At 43.9% G+C, this 23,189-nt stretch overlaps 1 protein-coding gene across 2 annotated transcripts in view; it reads right to left on the minus strand.

Moving 5' to 3' along the window:
• Window positions 1-23,189, minus strand: part of LOC109614608 (partitioning defective 3 homolog B) — a 138,104-nt gene that overhangs the window by 110,679 nt on the left and 4,236 nt on the right. For both annotated transcript variants that reach the window (XM_029116575.2, XM_029116574.2), the window contains exon 2: window positions 20,486-20,590. In XM_029116575.2, the coding sequence (XP_028972408.2) occupies window positions 20,486-20,590 (105 nt within the window). The remainder of the gene's footprint in view (window positions 1-20,485; window positions 20,591-23,189) is intronic.

Here is a 23,189-nt window from a genome sequence, read left to right on the forward strand (position 1 = left end):
CTCTTATGGTGGCAGGAAACACATTCTATAAGGCCCAGATAAGTAGAACCGGTCAACCATACAAACGTGCATGTGTGTGCTGTTTAGCAGTGTTTCCTAAACATTAAACCCGGTATGCTGATTCTGAGGTGCATACAGACCACGGAGTCTAATTACATGTGACAGGAGAATCAGGACCTGTCTGACACAATGACACGGCTGAACATGCCAGCGGGCTACAGAGACTAATGGAAAGCAGGGTGAAGTCAGAAGGGGAGAGAACGCAAAAGAGAAGAAGACCTAGTGAAAATAAGAAGGAAGAGGGAAGTGAGAGAACGAGAGGGATCAGAGGTCGGCGCTCCTCTGATACGGAGTCGCGATTCGGGCACTTGATAATTTAGCACATTCTGGCGTGACGCTCTCATTAAACGGTGCTGGCGCGGGAAATGACCACTTAATGAAAGGAAGGATGACTGAATCTGAACGGCGAGGAAGAAAACACTGACACAAAGACAATAAGAAGACAGAGAAAGACAGAGCAATAAAGAGAGCAAGGGAGCGAAAGAATGAGAGAGATTGACAGAGGTGTGTGTGGCTGTGTGCTGCTCATAAGAGAGGAAGATGGAGAGGGACAGAAAGTGACAAATGAAGAGCCAAGATGCGGCAGAAAGGGATGTTGGAGGGCAAGTAGGGGGGCACTCTTCCCTCGGGTCTACGTGTCAAATCCCAGTGACGCAGGTTAGTGAAGGGGACATTGCCCTGCGTAGGGTGCCATCTTCAGGTGCCCTTAGACTCTGTGGCCACTAATGATCCCATTGCATGTACTGATCTAAACTGGTCTGCGTGTTATCATGACAGTCAAATCATCCCCAGCATGCACATGACTCATTTATCCCCCTTTCCTCAGGTGACAAACACACGTAAACGGTGACATACGATAGGTACTACATGTTTGCAAACAATAATGGAATAATGTTATAAGTTGCACTGAATAAGACTGAAAAGTAATGTGAAAGTCGCTCTGGATAGGAGCGTCGGCTGAAATAGAAATCAGGGACTGAGAGACAGACAGGCAAATTGTGACAGAGTAAGAGACCGGAAGCCAGAGAGACCGGCAGGCAGAGAGACCTGCAAAACTGATAAGCAGCGACACTATAGGTAGAAATAAATCATAAATCACTGCGTGCATGTCACACCACACACTCTACCTCTCTGCCATGATTCAATATCCTGACACCTCCGCGGCCTCAACCGGAGGAAATTGGCCACGTCAGAGAGTCAGCCGCGAGGAATGGAGGCCATCAGAGAAAAGGAGATCCACACCGTGATTGATGGATGCCTCTTTGCCTATTCCTCGCTTCCACCCCTCCTCCTCCTCCTCACCTCCCCTGCTCTATTCCTCCCTCTCCTTATCAGTTAACGTAGTCCCTGGGGGCGGAAGAGAATGTTGGCGAGCGCGGACGTGACGAGGCGATAGATACACAGCCCCCGCCCACGAGCCGCCGGCAGCCGCCAGAACTTAGCACCTGTGGAGAGCCTCGAAAGACACAGTGGCGGGCAGAGAGACAGGAAGGCAGGCTGAGAGACAGTGAGGAAGACCACACACAAACATACCCACACAGCAGGGAAAGTTCTCGCTCACTCTCTCCCAGCTGCGGTCACTGAAACTAAAGGATGGTCTGGAATAACACCTTCACTGGCAGTAGTGGGTTGTCCAGCTTTTAGCCGTGTTTATAGCAACAACAAATGGCTGTTACAAAGTCTGTGAGGAGAATAGGAACAAAGGGAGGGTGTGTACGCACGTTTATCATATTCAAGGCAGAAGAAGCCTTAAGTGGGCTGAAACGGTGGGGTGTCAAGGGCTACTGACGCAGACACTTCAGAGTGTTGACATTGCTAAGAGATAGCTGTGTTAACCAGTGATGCCACAGATAATTTAGGCACCACGCCAGGTCAAACTAACAAGTCTATCACCATTTGAGTCAGTGGGACGCATTTTTGGATGAGCAGCTGGTGACAATGTTACACCGTCTAGCTTCTCCATGAGTCAACTCACACACTTCCCACCATGGATTTAAATTCACATTTGAAAGACCAGTTTTGGAAGTAGATGTCTTAATAGATGGCTTAGATGGCTTAAGTTACATCAAATATTCATTCTGTTATTAATTTTGACCGCTCACGGCAAAAGTCATGTATGTTGGTTTTAGAAGAGAATCGAGCAATTTAGTTTTGTCCCCAATTGTTCAACTGCCATTGAAACTCGTGCCTGGCAGTAGAGACACATTATTGTAAAAAAATTTCGGTTGAAAAAAATAATAAAGAAATTATTATAGAGCTGGGAAAAGGCTAAGTTTGGGTTAAGAGTTACTCTTAAAAAACGATGTACAGTATTGGTGTAGCCGCAGGAGGTCCCACTTCTCACACACGGCAAAGAGTGGCAATCGAAGAAGAGTGTAAAAATGGAACGAAACCCTTGTTTAGTCTGCAAAGTTGAATTAAACTTGAGAACTCCATTTTAATAAAAAGCAACCTCTGCTGTCCTTTGTGTGATTCGTATGCAAACACGGGCAACAAGTTTTTACCACATCCTCTTCACGCCGCATTGATATTGGCCCCGGGAAACAGCCTGCCGACCGGCATGTTCAATGATGTGACCCGCTCGCATCATTACCATAACCCAAAATGGAATGCAAATAGCCGCCCGTGTTTATTGTCATGTAAAGATGGTCAGCGAATCAACACGCTAGCTGTGAAAAAGAGAGCTAAAGAGAGAGAGCTCACTCTTTTTACAGGGCGTGACTAGACTCTATGCTTTGTTTGGACACACACAGACAAGCTAAGGCTGTCATTATTAGCATCATACTCCAAACAGCAAAAGTTAAAATTGTAGCTCTGAATCAAACTACGCGCAGGGAATAATAAATTCTGTGTTTGTACACGTACAGGCGGATTGGATATTTGGAAATACTGGCAAATGCCAGAGGGGCTGGACCTTATTTAAAATACCTAGAGGGGCTGGACATTTAAAAAAATTATATAATTTGTCTTGACAGGCCAGCAGCCCATGGGATTGTTTTTTAATACTTGTTTAATTTGGTTAGCCCATGGGCAGTGGGCAGGCTCGGCCAGATTATCTGATTGGCTGAGTAAGCTAAAATTCCAATTGAACGTCAAACGCACAGTAAAAGATGTGATGAAATGTGAAAAAAATAAAAGGGGGTGCCGAAAAAGTTGAGCAGTCGAGGTAGTAAGAAAAAAAGAGGAAACTCATTGGAAATTGCTAGCTCTAGTTACACATATTATGAAGCACTAGCAGCTTGCTAGCGTCTGCTGCCAGTAAGCTGCAATGTTTTACTGCTAACACACTTGATTGACATTATCAACATATCATCAAGTCTTTCATTTGAATTAGGTGCATGAGTGCTAGGGCAAAAACAAAAACATGCACCCCTTTGGGTCCCCAGGACCAAGATTAAGAAACACTGATCTAGAGAGCTACAGGGTGTGCAGGCACTGGATCCTACTGTATATATCAAGAATTACATTCCCTGGGAACTTTTGTATTACGTTCTATGCCAACATATTCCGTGCCATTATGTTGGTCAAGAACGTTATACACTCACCTAAAGGATTATTAGGAACACCATACTAATACTGTGTTTGACCCCCTTTCGCCTTCAGAACTGCCTTAATTCTACGTGGCATTGATTCAACAAGGTGCTGAAAGCATTCTTTAGAAATGTTGGCCCATTTTGATAGGATAGCATCTTGCAGTTGATGGAGATTTGTAGGATGCACATCCAGGGCACGAAGCTACCATTCCACCACATCCCAAAGATGCTCTATTGGGTTGAGATCTGGTGACTGTGGGGGCCATTTCAGTACAGTGAACTCATTGTCATGTTCAAGAAACCAATTTGAAATGATCTGAGCTTTGTGACATGGTGCATTATCCTGCTGGAAGTAGCCATCAGAGGATGGGTACATGGTGGTCATAAAGGGATGGACATGGTCAGAAATAATGCTCAGGTAGGCCGTGGCATTTAAACAATGCCCAATTGACACTAAGAGGCCTAAAGTGTGCCAAGAAAACATCCCCCACACCAATACACCACCACCACCAGCCTGCACAGTGGTAACAAGGCATGATGGATCCATGTTCTCATTCTGTTTACGCCAAATTCTGAGAAAGAAATCGAGACTCATCAGACCAGGCTACATTCTTCCAGTCTTCAAATGTCCAATTTTGTTGAGCTCATGCAAATTGTAGCATCTTTTTCCTATTTGTAGTGGAGATGAGTTGTACCCGGTGGGGTCTTCTGCTGTTGTAGCCCATCTGCCTCCAGGTTGTGCGTGTTGTGGCTTCACAAATGCTTTGCTGCATACCTCGGTTGTAACGAGTGGTTATTTCAGTCAAAGTTGCTCTTCTATCAGCTTGAATCAGTTGGCCCATTCTCCTCTGACCTCTAGCATCAACAAGGCATTTTCGCCCACAGGACTGCCGCATACTGGATGTTTTTCCCTTTTCACACCATTCTTTGTAAACCCTAGAAATGGTTGTGCGTGAAAATCCCAGTAACTGAGCAGATTGTGAAATACTCAGACCGGCCCGTCTGGCACCAACAACCATGCCACGCTCAAAATTGCTTAAATCACCTATTTTTCCCATTCTGACATTCAGTTTGGAGTTGAGGAGATTGTCTTGACCAGGACCACACCCCTAAATGCATTGAAGCAACTGCCATGTGATTGGTTGATTAGATAATTGCATTAATGAGAAATTGAACAGGTGTTCCTAATAATCTTTTAGATGTGTATATCAATCCACATTTTGAATGGCCACACTCGGCACTCTCCATACAGGTTTTCATATTGTATTATTATTTTAAAAACAACTGATTTGGCTTGAGTGTGGATAGGTGAAATCCTTCTTGACCGACGCAATGGCAACTAGATATGTTGGCATAGAACGTAATCCCGTTTTTTTACTTCTCAGGGAATGTAATTCTTGAGATATAGGGTACACTGGATCCAACACGGAATCAGGTTAAGAGAGCCGAAGATGCGGGATGGTGGATCCAAAGTGCCAGGGCAGAATTTCTGACCCAGTCTGCCCCTCTGTGCGCACCTGTCAGTGCGGCTGAACATCCAAACACTGCTGTTTAGTGTATCAGGACATGGGGGGATTGGGATCTCATTCATTAGTGTACATGAATGCAAAGTGGTTCACACCAGAATAGAAAAACAAGCTTCTTACATAAACTGTCTTTTTTGTGCCATTTGTTTATATTTGGCACACAATAAGACCCGGGGGTTGAAAGGGGATACAGGGCAGAAAAGTCCAGGTAGGTTTATTGAAAATGTCTGTGATGCGACAAGTTTAATTCTGCTTCTCATTCTAAGCACACACATTCATACACACCTTGGTGGGAGCAGATAAACAGTGCCACCTAGCTCTAAGCAACAGCAACTACAGCAAATCGTCTTTCAATGCTATCACATGGATACAATGGATGAAGTAAAAATGATCGTGTACATGTCAAGGTGTAAAGGCACAAAGTAAAATTACTAGGCTTTGTTCACAAGGTGAGGGACGTTCTTAAGACTAAAATGACTATGTAAAAGGAGCTTTAAGGAGACACGTTTCTCTTCAGATCTGTTGATCACTTTTCAAGGTATTGTAAAAGTATTTACCGTTACAGATGAATTGTAACAGTAAATACTACTCCACTATCCAGCACCCTTCACAAAGAACATTGACGTGTTTGTCACCCTTCACAAAGAACATTAACTGGGTCAATCAAATGTCTTTGTTTTTCAGCCCCTGATTATTTTGTATCACTGTCTTGCATCTTGACCCAGGTGTGCACAAGCTTCATCTCACAGATGGATGACCCAACATTCTTTCGCTTCTACATGGCCATAATTTGGCCATGTCAGGGCCTCAGTTTGACCTTGTAATTGAGAGGCTTTTGAAAGTCAAATCTGCAGGAAAACTAGCAGATGTAGTTGTTCAGAACCTGGTCCCCAACAGGAGGAGGTTTAAGTTTGTAGCTGGCGATCTGGCCAATACTTTTCCAAACAGAAGTGGCGTCACCACTCATTGTTTTTCCACCCTGGCTCCTAACTGGTCTTGTACAGACAATTCCTGAATCCAATGGGATCTATACCGGAAAATGTTCTCCTCTGTGGCAGAGTGGAGAGCTGTATGGGCTGCCTTTTCCCTCTCACAGAGGCTCCAAGTAAACCATGGCTTGTCATTGCCATGTATTATAAAAACACTTTCTGAAGGCATGGCGATTTCTTCACATACCATGATATAGTGGATATGTCAAGGAAGTCCTTTAGCTCCACAACGGCCACTTCAGTCAATTTCCACACAGTATGTTTGACATGCCTTAAGCTGTCTGTGTGAAGGGATGAGACGGAGTATCACATGGTCTGAGGTCCCCAGAGGGTGTGGATGACAGGTCCTCGTTATTAATACAGCTGTAAACCTGGTCCAGGATTCACAAGTTCCATGTATCTGGGAGAGACATGGTTGAGCCTTTCTGGTTAAAGTCTAATTTTTAAAAAAAACTATAAAATGGTTACTGTAGAATATAAATGCAAGCTCGGCACCTCAGTTATCGGGTCTGCCAGTAGACTTGGTGACACCGGAAGCAACAAAATGACAAATACTTGGGGTGAATCAGAAGGTTTGCAGATGGGAAATCGATTCCTGGTCAGGAAAGCAGAATGTTGACAGTATAGTGACATACCAGCAACAACCTTGGTTGACATGAAAACACTTGTTTTGCTTGCATACAAACACACTGTAAGAAACCCCCGCCAGAGATGTTGAAACGCATGAGAGGGTTAATAACAAACAAACCAAAAAAATGTGAACCTGCATTCAAACCTAATGGGTTACACAGCCAAAGCATATGAATTACAGTTATATTCCAGAAGTCTCCAGTAAATTAAAATGTCCAGCTCTGCATTCACGTGACTGCACCTCGACACACCCAAACCAGTCTATCACTTCTCCCTGACTGCTAGCCACCCCCACACTTCTCCATCTCCTCTTTCTTCACGACCATTTCTTTTCTAAACTCATCCATCGCTCCATCCCCTCGGTTTGTGTGTGACACGTCTCTATTGAGCCGCAGTGCTTTTGTCTGCCTGTCATTTATCTTAAGAGTACCCCCCCGTCTCTCTCTGTCTCTCCCTCTCTCTGTCTCTCGCCCTCCTTTTCCCTCTCTCCTTTGAAAATACCAACATGCATAATGCAGAAGCGAGGTGCGAGCAGCATCCTGACAGTAATACATTTACCGAATCATCATCTCTCAAGTCCCCCCCCCCCCACACACACAAAGACTGTCAGGGAAGTGTTTGACTTAAAGCATAAGGGGGGGGGGCTTCTCTTAAAAATAACCAGTATACGTAATACTTTTAAGTGCAGTTAGTTGGCTTACTAGAATGGCACCCTATTTTCTAGGAAGTGCACTTCTTTTGTCTAGAGCCTGTGGGAAATAGGGGACCATTTTGGATATGGTCTTTGTTTGCCTGATGGAGAATGGTTTACAGACACTAAAATGCCTGCGGAATTACCTGTCAAAACAGTGAGAAAGGAATGTGAGGGAGAATTGTCGGGCCCTTTAAATAATCCTTTCTTCTTTGAGGCAATCGGTGATCTGACGTTGCTGGACTGGTGAAAGGAAACAGTTTGGCTGCGCCTACACACACAGCCCAAATCGGATCTTTTCCTCATTTACTAACCGGTGTTTCAACCGATGTGATCAGCATTGGAAAAGTTCAGACATGAACAGGTTCCTAACCTCACACGAATCTAGCCATTTCAGACCCCTGATGGCAAAAGGGGAGGAAGAATTAATGCATTTGAGCTTTTGCCCGATTTGCGGCAGTCACAGAATTCAGCGTTGGGTGAATCTAAAGTGTGGGAGAAAAGCTTTATGCTAAAAACCTATGCTGAAAACACTTGCATTCCCAACAGTACTCAAGAGACGTTGCTTTATGAGCGCACGCGTGCACGTACACATGCACACGCACGCACGCACAGCAACAGAGACCTAGCGATGGAATGTGAACACACTGCACTGTTTAAACAAGTAGAAAATTGACCAGATTACCATCTAAACTCATCGAATCCCATGTCTACAATCTGGTGTAATCGGTACCATATAGCAGAGCCAGATGCGTGCGATTTACTGTTTGAAACACACAGCTGGCTTTTAGCACCCCCCCTTCTGACAGACACACACACACACACAAGGGCATATCCACACATGCACCAACACACACCTGGCCGTACACATTCTGTGGGCTAACCCAACTCTACCACTTATTTTACTGAAAAGCATACCTACCAGTTCAATATAGACCAAATTATTCTAAGTTGCGAGCGGAAAAACAAGCAATTTAAGCCCTCTCTAAAAGCTGTGAAAAATGTTTGACAGAAAGGCCTTTCCTGACAAAAAAACATTAAAATTGTCTACACTCCAAAATATAATATGAACGATGGCTTCATTTTGGACATAAAGCAATTTCTGGATGCTCAGACTGACATTTGTGCAGAACCTCTGGTCGACCACTTTAGTTTAGCTGTATATAGATTGACAGGAAACGAAAGGGGGTTCCGGAGCGTTCTCTCATCAATGGAAGTCATGTGGAGGGATTTCTCTGAGCAGAGCAGGATGTCTCACTCCATACGACGCTCGCTCTACCCATCTCCCCGCGTGAAAAAGCGTTCTCTCTCCCCTACACCTGCCCTCCTCCACCCACCACTGATGTTGACGGACTGCTCACTCAGGGGTGTGTGTGTGTGTGTGTGTGTGTTCGCACCCTCACCAACTACACATCTTACATCTTACTGACAATTCAAGATTCAAAACACACACACACACACACACACACACACACAGAATTAAACACACACAGTGGAGCTCACACTATGCCAGCTGTGCACTGTGACAGGTCGTATTATTATTTATACACAGTCATTAGGGATGAGGGTAAACTTCCCATAAATCACATGTGGTCCCCGGGACAACGGGAGGAAAGTGTGTGTGCACGCATTCACATGCACATTTATAATAGGAGGTAGAAAAGAGAGACGCACACACGCACGCACACACCACCTCCCAAAAGGCCTTGTGAGAAGCTAGTAATCGGGTTTTCTTTAGCCTGTGGCGACTGCAAGGCCAGCTGCGCCTCTCAACCAACCCTTGCACCTCCTCAGTCCTCCTTCCTGCTCACTCCACCCTGCCCCCTACCAAGGAAGGCTGCAGGAACAACGTACCTGTGGAGAGCTGTCTCTCTGTCTCTGGTTTTGTTCTTATCAAGTCCACTTTTGTTAATCCTCTCTCCTCACTGATCTTCTTTAATTAGGACCGTTTACTTCCTTAATGAACAAATTAGCACTGGCACACGCTTGGTGTTTTAATAAACGCTTAACCTTCTCCTAATAAGCACTAAATACTCTCTTAACAGACATCTCCTCTACTCTTTAACAAAGCCAAAGCCACTCTTTGAACTAGCCAAATACATTAGTCTACTGATGTGTGCCAACAGGATGTGGAGCGACAGAGCTAGATGAACAGAGAAGATGGGAGAACCACAGCAAAAGGGGAGAAAGGTCAGAACAAGGAAAGAGAAGAAATAGGAAGGATCATTTCAAGGAGGTAGCTAAAGGGAAAAAAAGTACCATGCATTGTATTCATTATTATTATTGGACCGTCTTCAGCACTTACATAATTTCCAAGCTCTAAAAATCTATATATCTTGACAGGCCAGCCAACCCACGGCAAGTTTTGAATTGTTGCGTCTTTCAATGTAGGACAATCGGGTCATGGCTTGAGTGGAGAAAGGTGGTTAGAGGATGAGAGCCAGCAGACATACATGGCTGAGGACCAGCCAGATTGTGAAGATTGTGTCTTTCATTCATTATCAGCAGTGGGTAGTAGAAGGCTCACCACACAAAGTTCAGAGTAGTTGCCAGTAGTCCTTACTGCAAGTCCTCTTTCTCCGTAGTGTCGTTTTCCAGAACACATTCTTATTTATGACCTGGAAGACCTGGGGGTTCACGGTCTGGCTCAGGGCCAGAATGACTGGGGTATTCACCCTAGAACTGCATAAAAACCAGCAACCATTCATTTACTGGCCAACTGCTCTGGACCACAAGGCTAGCTTGCTGCCCCATCCTAGACCAATCTCCTACGCCACATAAGGCGGAAAACATTTCAGACTGGCCCCAGAGGATTAACATGGCCTTTCAGCCGTAGTCAATCACTGCAAGGTCAACAAAACCCAGCTAATACAATGATTTGTTAGGTTTAAACCAGCAAATATTATCATCTGTAGGTTTAAACCAGCTAATATTATCATTCATTGGGTTTAAACCAGCTAATAGTATCATTTGTTAGGTTTAAACCAGGCTACAGGAAGCACTCTTTCAGTTTACATCGTGACAGCCGTTAATGTAAAAAAGGGCTTTATCAATAATGTTTGACTGAGCGAATAAATGACTGATTATTACACAGGGCGCGGCAAAGTGAGCCTAATGGCTTCATCGCCATACTCACTGTTGCCATGGTGAGTCTACTCTCGCAGCCGGCTAGAAATGGAAACTCTTATGGAGCCTTCGGGAAGCGGAGACCGATAAACTGAATTGTGACACTTGGGGAAAATGTGAACAACAGAAAATAGCATGCAGTTTGCTACACGGGATGATTGTTCAAAAAGTTGACTTAGATGGACCTTTTATTTTTAAGAGATGATGTTCTACTAAGCAAGAAAATGTTCAGCTGTTGAAAGAGCCCTGGCTTTAAAGAGACAAGGTGTATAGTGGAAACACTCCACAGGTCAAACCACACGTACAGCTCCCCACTGACAAGGTTCAATCCCAGGGTCCTACCTTTTTAACGTTCTCACTTCTACCAGTTTCCAACTGTCCTAAAGTGGAAATATCCCCCAAAAAGAAAGCTGTAGTCAAAAGTGGCGAGTAAAAATAGTCAGTGACCCTGGATAACATATCAAGGGGGCTGTTCAGGTGCGTTACCATATAATGTACAAGATGTCTGTTCACTAAGACAATTCATTAATGATCGCAAGGCAGGGGGCGTCTGGTGGAAACCGATAGCTATAGGTCATTGTTGTTTTTCATGGCCTATCAGAGAGTATGCAGGGTGGGTTGTGACAGGCGGTAATGTGGGGCAGACAGGCGGTGACGTGGGGCAGACAGGCGGTGGCGCGGGGGAGAAAGCCAAACAACACGGCTGTTTGCTGACTCCTCTGTCTCACAGCGTTAGCGGGGAATGAGCGGTGTGAGTTGACATGGAGGTCATGGTAGGGAAGTAGAGGACAGCCTGGCAGTCAAGAGCGCATCAGAGGGGCACGGCGGTCAAGTGAATACACCGCCTACCCTACCGTCCGCCAACTGTCACAAAAGGATTTATTCATATGGCCGTGTAAGACAGCAAATATAAACCCTGGATGAACAACCTCCATCTTCCATACTGCTTTGCTTCCTGAGGGAACAATATATGGTGATAGGATTTCATGTGAGGGAGGGACCGCGGACAAGTCAGCGCTCCCACAACGGTCGGTCAAGTCTTTCAATATGGAGAAACCATGGGGTCAAAGGCACATGCCCCAAACTGACAGAAAACAGGTGACATCGACATTAAAGATACTTTCCAAACCCCAAAAGGCAAAATGAGACAACTTCTTAAAAAAAACTGTTTGAAAGTTCCATTTTACAATATTAAACATATAAGCCGAAACATGTTTAATTGCTAATAATTATATTCAGAACTGCTGCTACCTTGCTTGAGGTGGGTTACAATTCAGGGTCATGCTGATTAGATAATAATGTATTAATTATGAGAGTCGGTTCTCTGATTGCAGAGTGACCGTTCCCTGCTGAGCTTACAGCTCCCGCTGAGTAGAACAAGAGAACGCTTGGTTCCACCAATCAGCTTTGTTCTAAGCAGTGGATCCGAGCAACTACAGCCTAACAAGCACAAACATTTTTTAAATTAGTTTTAAAAATACACATTGTTAGCCACTTAAGAATACAAACAGAGAGTAATTAAATGTCTGCCCTCTGGGTTTCCACAGTAGGGGCCAAAACCTGACCTTAAGCTAAATGAATACTTTTGTTATGTCTCATTGGAAAGACTGAAAATGGTGGATTCCAACAATGACACAAATCACATATTAAACTGGTTCAAATAAAAGACATAATTTGGCCTTCGCATAAGCTTAGAATTTCTGATAAAGACTAATAGAAATATTACAATGACCGGGCCTAATTGCGACCCAGTTTTTTTAGAATTTCATAATGGCGATTCATTGAATTACGATAAATGGTTAGAGAAATTTCTACATTGTGATACTGGTGTAATTAGGCCCTGGCTACAAATTTAAGCATTTATTCACTACTAATTATTTTGTGCATTCCTCATCATATGCCAGACACCACCAACTGCGAAAACTGAATAGAATGAGATTACTCTCACATAAGCCCAATGTTGCAAAATGCACAGGCTGATAAAGTTGTGCACCGAGCCTATTTACTAAAATCAAGTCTTCATTCAGCTTTTCTGCCACGGATGGAATCCGAAATGTTCACAGAATCAGGGAAGCTTTCGCTTACATTGAAAGAATGTGCAAATCTGAATGGGTTACTTTGGAACCAAAATCCTTTCTGGTCGACAATGTTTGGTACAAATAATGATAACAAAATGACAAATGCTATGCTAATGCTATACTATATACTACATGGTATTCTCTAAAGTAATTAAGATTATTGAAAAATGTATGTTTTCAATAGCCCACCAGTCACCGCTTTTGAGGACAGAGTGATCGCACTTACCATTTCCTATTCATATACAGTATCAAGTGCGTTTATGATCATTTTGTGTTATGTGCAAGCTGAAATGGCTTCGTACCCTGGGGTTTTCTGTATAGAATGAGCCTGTTTTGTCCATTGTGAAGAGAATTCTCTGTGGAACACACATCTAAAAATACACCACTCCATAGGTGCCATAATAACAATCAGTTTTTCCTATGATTTGCCATGTGAAAGCCTAACACGACAAATCATATTTTACATTTGGCATGTTGGCAACAGGACACCCATCCATGCCCATGAGAGCCAGAGTGGGACTTCCAATGGGCCAGCGTGGTAGACGCATTGTTGTGTTAAAAATATAACTTCTGCAAGTGTGCTCGCTCTACTTCGGGAATGAGCTTGGAGAGCAAACAAAACAAGAAACCAGGCAAGCCTAGTTCAGCCGCCCCCAATAGAAAGGGTTTCCCTCTTGGGTCGCCCACGCAAAGGGCCATGGCACCATGACACCACGGAGCAGTACATTGGTTTGGTGTCAGTACAGCATCTTGTCTCTATCCTGAACAAATCCTCTTCTGCCACTGGCCGTTTCAACAGTTAATTGGCCATTCGTGAATGACAATGATACAGTTAAACTGAGTAACGTTTCTTACTAAGTTTACTTCCACCACAAATAGTGTCTTCATGCACGGTATGGCGTTTGCCACTGGCCATTTTAACAGCGTATTAGCCAGTAATACGTTTACCGGTATCTACTAACTTACTGGAATTGTCATAAGAATTGAGCAATTGCTAGCGAGACTGAAGAGGAACTTTTCCATGCCAGAAACAGTCGCAACCTATAGTTTACAGATCGGCTGCTCTAACCAGTACGCTATTTAACAAGGGGTACTCAGACAGTCACTCACTCAGTATGAAACATTCACTCTTCTCGGCCGGCTCGCAATAGAAAGTGTTGATCATGGCTGCCCTCAAGATTCTAACCTACGTCGCCCACGTGAAAGGCTGTCTTTAACACCACACAGCTGACCATCTGCCGGGTGTCAGTATAGCATATTGACATCCTATAATGTTGCCATGCATTAACATTACGTCAAGTTTGAATATTTCTTTAGACACAATTTAACCATCATGTTAAACTGAGTAACGTTTACCTAAACCACAAATAGTATCTATGAACTGTATGACTTTTGCCACTGGACATTTTAAAAGCGTATCAGCCAGTAATATGTCATAATGTGTTAAACGGAGTAATGTTTCTCATTAAGTTTACCTCCACCACAACTTTTTTTACATACTAGATTGTTAACTATATGGCCTTCTAAATGTCAATAATGGCTTTTAATGTGATAATGAAAATCTGAGTGCTGCCAGCATAACATCCTGCTGCTAAAATTACGCTAATGACACCTCGTTTGGCCATCACTACAGTCATTTTAGGCTTCCTGTAGCTACAGAAGGTTGAAGCCAGCAACGTTTTTGTCTATTCTGAACAAATCCTCTTTTACCACTGCCTGTTTTAACAGCTAAATAGCCATTCGTGAATGACATTGAGTATCAATCAATATAGATGACGATATATTTATAACTGACTTTTTTGTGAAGTGAAAAGACGAGAGAATCGTGTAGGCAGCAAAGTGTTTGTCTATCCTGAACAAATCCTAATATCAACCTGAACTGTTTTATTTTAGGCTTCCTATTACATAGCTACATAAAGTTGGTAGCCAGCAAAGTTTTTGTCTGTCCTGAACCTCAGGCATAATGTGTGTTGACTGCTAACGGAGTTGAACGCGAGACCTGTTATTCCGTAGCCCGCGTCTCTAACCACTACGCTATTTAACAAGGGGTAGTCAGTCAGTCTGTCAGGGACGGACTCAGTAAGAGACATCCCCTCTTCTAGGCCTGCTCTGCTTACGCCATCCGGCAAAAACTTATAGTCAACAAATGAATGCTACTGTACAGTCCACACAAGGAAATCAGTCTATTGAAATCAATGCATTACGCAGTCAGGTATGGATGTCACAACATAAGAAAGCTTCCTGCCCAGACAGAAAATTTCTAGGACATTTTATTAAAACTCACATAACAAGGAACCAACACTTTACATGCATGTTTTTATTTTTGTACGGCGTGTTTCTATACAGACACGCCACCCCCTGAGGGAATTTGTAGGATTTGCATGTTGCCCAAAAAGTGTAAACACATATTTGTTGGTAGTATTAAATGAATGCCTTTTTGCATCACATTTCCCCCGAGTCGTTTAAATCCTAATTGTAGTCACTGCAACGTGGATAACACTTACTCAGTGTTTTCACACCACACCAACCAAACTCATTTGTGGTATGCAGTACAATTACCAATGGCCTTATGTTGGCATCCCTGAGCAGTCGGCATGCCCTGAAGCTCAATTCAGGTTCATCTGTAATCCAGCAATCACTGTGACCATCACAAGGTTTCCAAGGTAGTTGAATCTCTGAGGGAACTTACAGATTGTGCATGTCAGGTGTAAAGAGGAAGGGGTAGTAAGTTAAAAACAGATCCCTTTTACTGTTATTTCCCATTTACAACCTGCACTGTGTATAAATCGCACCATTAATTTTATTGCTTTGCATGTATACAAACCTGATTATTTACCACACCCATATATAAACTGCCCAGAGAATTCTGACACATACTGTACATACATTGAATATTAATACTAAACAGCTGTGATAGAGCGCTACCAAAATGCATTTGTTGAATAATAAAATATGTTTTTGAAAATCCTGTAATGCCAGTTGTATCATCATTGCTACATGAGTTTCTGAGACCTCAATGTAGTCAAGCAGTCATCTGGGAAAAGGTTTGACAGGGGAAACTCCTTTTTTAATACATGCACCCATGTATGACCTGCTGTTGTTGAAAATGTTTTCAAAATGTGTATAAGCTGCGGTTTATAAACGGGAAATGATGGTATAATTAGGGATTACAAGTCTGTTATTTCACACAGTCATTCACAATTGAATACATTGTTCATACTTTAAGACAACAAAATGCTAAGAAAAAAACATGCAAGTGGGAACCTATAATATTGCTTCTGTAAGAACAAGAATCCCTTCAACCCTACTCATATAAGCCAATTCCCACTAATGTAAAGGTTCTATAGGGGAAAAGTATGACATATAAGACATAGGGCGCCAGTTCTGAACAGAAATCCTTATGAATGACCTGAATGGGTAATCAAATGTGACACAAGTTAGAGAAGAAATAAACCACACACACACACCTGAAATGTTCACATGCTCTTATTCAAAGTCTTCATCCTGAATGGCACTCTATTCCCCAAGAGGACCTGGTCATAAGTAGTGCCCTAAATAGGAATTAGGGGGCCATTTATGCTGCATGCATACTGTAAATGGAGCCAGACCCTTGGCCACTCAATCTGTTCAGCGGTTAAAAAGCCAAATTAGTCAAGATGGATGGATTCATTATGGCTATTTTTCCCATGAAATTAGATTTCTCACTTGGCTGCGTTCGGTAAGGATGCTTCCTTTTGAGGACTGGGTGTCTGAATGGATTTTGGGCTTTCGTGTCGTTGAGAGGGGAAGCTTAACTATCCTGACATTTCTTGTAATTATTTTTTTAGTAATTTTTATTGACATTGAGAATCCGAGAGGGAGATCGATGGCGACGGGATGAGGAGGGGACAGCGTGGTGGAGGGTGGAGCTGGATATTTTACCCTGGTCTCCATCGGGGGAGTAACATACGTGCACAGAGACAGAAGTCTTATCACTGGGCCACAGCAGCGCATCTGTATAGGTGTGTGTGTGCGCGTGCGCGTGTGTGTGTGCGTGCGTGCAGTAAAGAGTGACAGCCCATTCATGAGCCAGCTATGCTCCCCTGAGTTTAATTACAGTGGTTGATGACAAGACCATCACAGGGAATGGGAAAGACTGCTAGTCCGCACACGCGCACGTGAACACGCACGCGAACACGCACGCGCGCACAGGTTCCATCCATAACAAAACACCTTGCTATTACAGAACACAGTGCCTAGTACTGCAGAGCATAGAGCACTTTTAAAACCCAACTTATTACTGGCAAAATTATAGACTTCAGAAGTTGTTGTAAGCTCAGGACCCAGACAAAACGGACCACAGTTCCATTTGACTGACGCTCTATCCCAAACGATTAGGACTGGGACTAGAGAGCAGGGTAGGAGAGGGGGGTAATTGCTATGATAATGTAGCCTTGCTGAAGAGTTGAATGCGGCGAATGACATTGACTGACAGTTCTACCTGGGCAAATGGCTGTCGGGGAAAAGCAAAGTGCTTCCACCAGTTATTACCAGGAGTAGAGAGGCTTTCTGGTGGCGTCCTTCCTGCACGGCGTGTATCCCCCTTCACGTCAAGAGACCGACTACTCTCACATCATTACGGGCACTCATCAGGAACATGGAGGGTTTGATTATGGGGATTAGTCACACAGAGAGAAAAAGAGAGAGGGGGAGAGAGAGGGGGGTGGGGGGGAGCGCAAGCGAGAGCTAGAGGCTCTGATTAGCCCTCAAAGTGGAAAGTTGTGGTATGTTCCCAAGGTGTACCTAATACTCGTGATGTGGCTGTTGAGGTGCGTGTGGGGGGGGTTCATTCCAGGAGAGGGGAGTTCGCCATTCAGGAGCCTGGGCTATGTACACAGGGCTCCGTAAGACAAAGCACAAAGCAGCTTGCGAGTTACACGAGGTACCGCGCCCATGTGTCCTTTCGTACTGAACTTGAGGTCACTCATGAGTCTTTCTGGAATTTACCTTTTAGCTTTGTGTATTTTTGATGTAAGTTGCAAAAAGGAACACCGGCTATGCTGGCGGGTACCTTCGTGCTACAGACACACATTCACAGACAGCAGTCCGGCAATGCATATCAGCTCACATGAAAGAAAAAAGTATCAGCAACAGTTCTGCAGCAAGAGATGTGAAAGGCCTCAGGGTAAATACAAGGAAAACAGTCATGACAAATGTAACCATCAGCCCCAAACAATAAAATATAAGAGGCCAGTTCCCACTACAAAGAGGAAACTACAGCAAACCACTTCTCTTTTAATTAAGTTCAATGTAATCAATATAAACCTTTGAACTTTCAACAACTGAAAACCACCAAAGTGATCTCTATTGCCCTATTGTAACATCTGATTTTCTGTTTTCAGGGTAGAAAAACAGTACCTAGTTGATATTTTCCACAATGTAATGCCAGAAATGTAACAGCGCTCCAGCCTCTTCACGATTCTAAAAGCTTGACATCATAAGATATTTCCAACCTAAGAGACAATAAGCCAAACAATACCATCTTTTCTAGAAAAGCCACATACTGTGGCAGTAACCAAATCACGCTACAGGTAGACTCACTACAACAGAGTCTGGCCTAATGTCCAGGACTCAATAGAACTACAGAATCAATTAATAGTACAATGTCATTCTTTGGGGACACAACAAAAGCTAAATACCACCAGCTGCCCAGTGGGCTATGCTTCTGCAACCAGGCAGATAAACTGTGGGACAAGTGGGGGCAAAAATGTGAGCGTTTAATTGACTGATTTGGACGCACTCCCCTCTCCTGTGGCGTGACCCCGGCGGATCTCGCCGCATTCACCTCATCATTCATCAGAGAGGGCCTGAATATTCATTAGGAGACTGGTGGCCGGCGTTTCCTACTGTGGGTGGGGGGGTGAGACAATGAAGCCTCCAGTGTGTGTGTACTGTAATCAATCTTCCAACAGCCCTCACTCCAACTTCATCAACCACCGGCGGTGCAAGCGCTACGCTAACGGCGCTAACACGCTAGCCCGCGGCTTACTGGGCGGGCAGGCCTTGAATATAAAGGGCTTTCTAACAGCTGGCAGCTACGCTAGCGGACAAATAGTTGCCATTACCGCCTGTTAGTGGCTAACATGGCACTCACACTGTGCGGTGGAGGAGCTCACAGTGGACGCCTCACAGATCATTGATGGAGAGGAGCGCTGTTGAGAACGGCAGGAAAATGGCGTTAAAGATAGAATCCAACCATAATATAGAGGGGAGGGGATATAGTAAACCATTTACAAGGGTGTGTCCTAACTGGAAGCCTTTTCACTTTATAGGGCACTACTATCGACTAACAGGTCAACAGTGTCAAAAGTGGGGCACTTAAGGTTGCCATTTGGGACACGACGATGGTAACAGAGAGTACTGAATCATCTGGGCTCAGGTCCAGCATGCATGAGCACTGTCTTAAGTCATCAGAAATACGACTGACAAGAAGACCCGTGCATACATTTGCAATCCCACTCTGAGATTCTTTCCTCTGAGGACCTATATGCGGCACATTAAAAAGGAGACTTTGGGCGTGTTTTGAAGAATGGATTTTAGCGTGATGACTATACTGAATGACGGCAATCCTCCGTGAGGAATCTCATAATGAGACATCATTAGGTCACGACACCACAGCAACCACGGCTTGTGTGCGTATTTACTGTAGCAACGACAGTTGAAGCACATGGACCTGTTTTGACACACGGGTAAATTCCGTTCTTGGGGGAACGCCACCGGGTAAACGGCCAACCCTCACACTCCCATCAAAGAAGAAAAAAAACACCTTGCACTAATTCAACCAAACAACCCTTACCCTACTTTCAACATCCTGACACTAATGAGAAGCGAACCAGAAAGTTGTCTTTCCAAAATTGGCCGAAGAGTTAAAAGATGTATTATTTAGCAATTTTGTCCCTTTACTAATTTTTCACATTTGATATAGTCCTGGAGGCACAGGAAAGTACACTCGCTCGTTCAGCCTGTGAAAATATGATACCCCGTCCCTAGAGCACTGGTGCAATGTAGTGCGCAAAATAAAGGGTGCCATTTTGGGAGGCGCCACCAGTAAGTTTTAATTCCTTTACATGAACTGTAATTTCTGCAAACAGAAATAGCAGTATAGCTGCCGAACTAATATGAATATTCCAGTTTCATTTGGTGTTCAGTTGCTGAGTAAGTGTTAATCATTTACCATTCAGCATCTGGCTTTATGAATATGGATGACATTATGAGCCCATCTTAGGAATGAATAATGCCAAATTAGGAAGACATTTTAAGTATTTTTTTTAAAATAACCCTCATACAAAGTGGAGCTTTTTGTTTGCGGGTGCCGATCTAGGAGTCTTTCATGGTAACACCACACAGTTCTTCCCTTTTCTGAGGAGCTTCCCCTTTCCGCCTTGTCATTCAGTTTTAGAAGGGAACAGAACAAAGCCTGAACAACAAGTCATTAACCAAACTTGGTCTCTTCGTCAAACACCAGCAGCGTGATGCAGTCCTTCGCAAACCAACCACTACCGGACTGGCCGGACCAGATGAGCAAGTCCATATGAGTCGTCAGAAAACAAACACACACCACAGAAAGAGTTCAAACATTTATGTACAGGCCGTGCATGGTCTGGCCGTCTGTCTAAGTTGTTCATGCTGTTTCTCCGGCATCCGTTCAATGCACCCCAATCCATTTATTCTTTCTTCCTGATAGTTTATTGCACTAACCAGGCGTCACCGGTCTAAAATGGTCCCTGATAAAAAGAATGCATGAAAACCAGCAGTGTTTCAGCCCTCCAGGACCGATTTCACAGACAAAGGATTCACCATAAATTAACCTTACCTTATCTCGGTCCTCCAGCAGGTCAGTGACTAAGTCATCAAGGTCCAGAATGCCCCCGTCGCAGTACTCCACGTGATGCGTCCGAACCAGGAAGTCCTGCCCATTCTGTATTGGGGGAGCAGAAAAGAAAACATGGGAGACATTAGCCTGATTATAGCGAGACTGGGCAGTTATAGGGTAGGAAAGAAACACATATGAAATGTACATAATTTCCTAAATGGTCAAACGGTTATGGTCTGGAAATTGTATAATACATTGGAAGTGTACATGTGGATTTTGTGCACTTTCTTCTCATGATTATTTCATGAAAAACTATGTTGGGGGAGCATCAATTCTAGTCCCCCCACGCCGTGTCACTATGGAAACATAGGTCTGAGAGAATCCTACAGCTAGCACCACAGCCCTGCTGTTTGACACAGAACCAGGGATAACCCACTGTAGTCCAAATCAGAATAAGCCTTATTCGCTAAGCTGACCTAACAAAACAAGTCAATAAACCTTTAAGGAATCAGTGAGGAGGACAAAGGGCGTGGCTTAAAATGTCCAAGAAGCAGCCATGAGAGATAAGCAAACACTGAGCATCTTCCCTGGTGATCTGCAAGGCCTGTACTGGGCCATCTTCAGAATTTTTACATTCAGTCTTATCTTCAGCAAGTGAAACGCATTCTCAACTGGATTCAGGTCAGGTAATTGACTTGGCTAGTGAAGAAAATTCAATGGTTGCTATAGCAGTAGGTTGGGGATTGTTCTCCTGCAGCAAGCTGAAACGCCATCCAATCATTTTTTAGGCATTTGTTTGTATCGGAGCAGACAAGGTTTCTGAAGACTTCAGATTTCATCGTACTGCTGCCGTTAAATTGTTAACGAAGACCGGTGAGCCAGTTCCATTGGCAGCTATACATGCAGAAATCCCCCTACACCATATTTCAGATACGTTGGTATGCCAATTCCTGTTTTTCTCCAGACTTCCCTATCCATCAATTTGATACACTTTCACTAGCAATTTGTCTAACCACAATACTTGATTTCCAGGACTCTGCAGGCTCTTTTTGGTATTTTTCAGCCAATACTATCCTTGAGGTTAACTAATGTTGTTGCACCTTGCAGTCCAGCCTTTGTAGTTCCGCCTGTGAAGTCTTCTGTGAATAGTAGTTGGAGACACATCCACGCCTACCTCCTGGAATGGTCCTGATCTCTCTGACAGTTGTCTGCTGTGTTTTTTTCCTCATTATGGTAATCATTCTTTGGTCATCCACTATAGAGGTTTTGCTTGGTCTACCAGGTAATTTCCTTTTGCTGAGCAAACAAATTCATGCTTTTTTTCCTTCTTATAATGTACCAAACAGTTTATTTTGGCATGCAAAATGTTATTCTGAACAATCTGCATCTTGATGGCCAGCATGGCTTACATTGGTCCTTATGTTGTCAGGCGCCAGCAACCACCACCAAATGCAAATTCAAAGCCTAGAATCAAGACTAGACACTGACATCTCTTGGTGCATACACTAGTGATGCAAAGAAACACACCTGCCTAATAAGAAACAGCTGTGAAGCCAATTGTCCAAATTGTTTTGGTAATGGTAAATGGGGGGACTATGTACTCAATGTGCTGTTATTTCTAAATGGTTTATCGGATATGGATGAAAACACCCTCAAATTAAAGCTGACAGTCTGAACTAAACCCATCACCATTCTATTATTTCACATCCACAGTGGATGTGAAATAATAGAAAAACAACCAAATCCTCATGGGCATGTGCTATACTATACGTGCACACACACACTCACACACTCACACACTCACACACTCACACACTCACACACTCACACACTCACACACTCACACACTCACACACTCACACACTGATCAGCCATAACATTAAGACCACCTGCCTAATATTGTGTAGGTCCCCATTTTGCCAACAGAACAGCCCTGACCCATCAAGGCATGGACTCCACTAGACTTCTGAAGGTGTGCTGTGGTATCTGGCACCAAGACGTTAGCAGCAGATCCTTTAAGTCCTGTAAGTTGCGAGGTGGGGCCTCCACGGATCGGACCTGTTTGTCTAGCACATCCCACAGATGCTCGAGTGGTTCGAGATCTGGGGAATTTGGAGGCCAAATCAACACCTTGAACTTGTTGCTGTGTTCCTCAAACCATTCCTGAACCATTTTTGCTGAAAGAGGCCAATGCTATCAGGGAATTCCGTTACCATGAAAGGGTGCACATGGACTGCAACAATGCTCAGGTAGGTGGTACGTGTCAAAGTAACATCCACATGAATGGCAAGACCCAAGGTTTCCTTGTGTTCTCCAGGTAAGCAACGCACACGCACTCGGCCATCCACGTGATGTAAAAGAAAACATGAATCATCAGACCAGACCACCTTCTTCCATTGCTGTGGTCCAGTTCCGATGCTCACATGCAAATTGTAGGTGCTTTAAACAGTGGATAGGGATCAGCATGGGCACCCTGACTGGTCTGCGTCTACGCAGCCCCATATGCAACAAACAGTGTTGCACTGTGTGTTCTGACACCTTTCTATCAGTACCAGCATTCACTTTAGTCATCTGAGATACAGTAGCTTGTCTGATGGATCAGACCACATGGGCCAGCCTTTGTTCTCCACACGCTTCTATGAGCCTTGGTCGCCCATGACCATGTCACCGGTTCACCGCATTTCCTTCCTTGGACCACTGGTAC

Source organism: Esox lucius, chromosome 22 (genome assembly GCF_011004845.1).
Source record: "Esox lucius isolate fEsoLuc1 chromosome 22, fEsoLuc1.pri, whole genome shotgun sequence".
NCBI classification, from domain to species: Eukaryota; Metazoa; Chordata; class Actinopteri; order Esociformes; family Esocidae; genus Esox; species Esox lucius.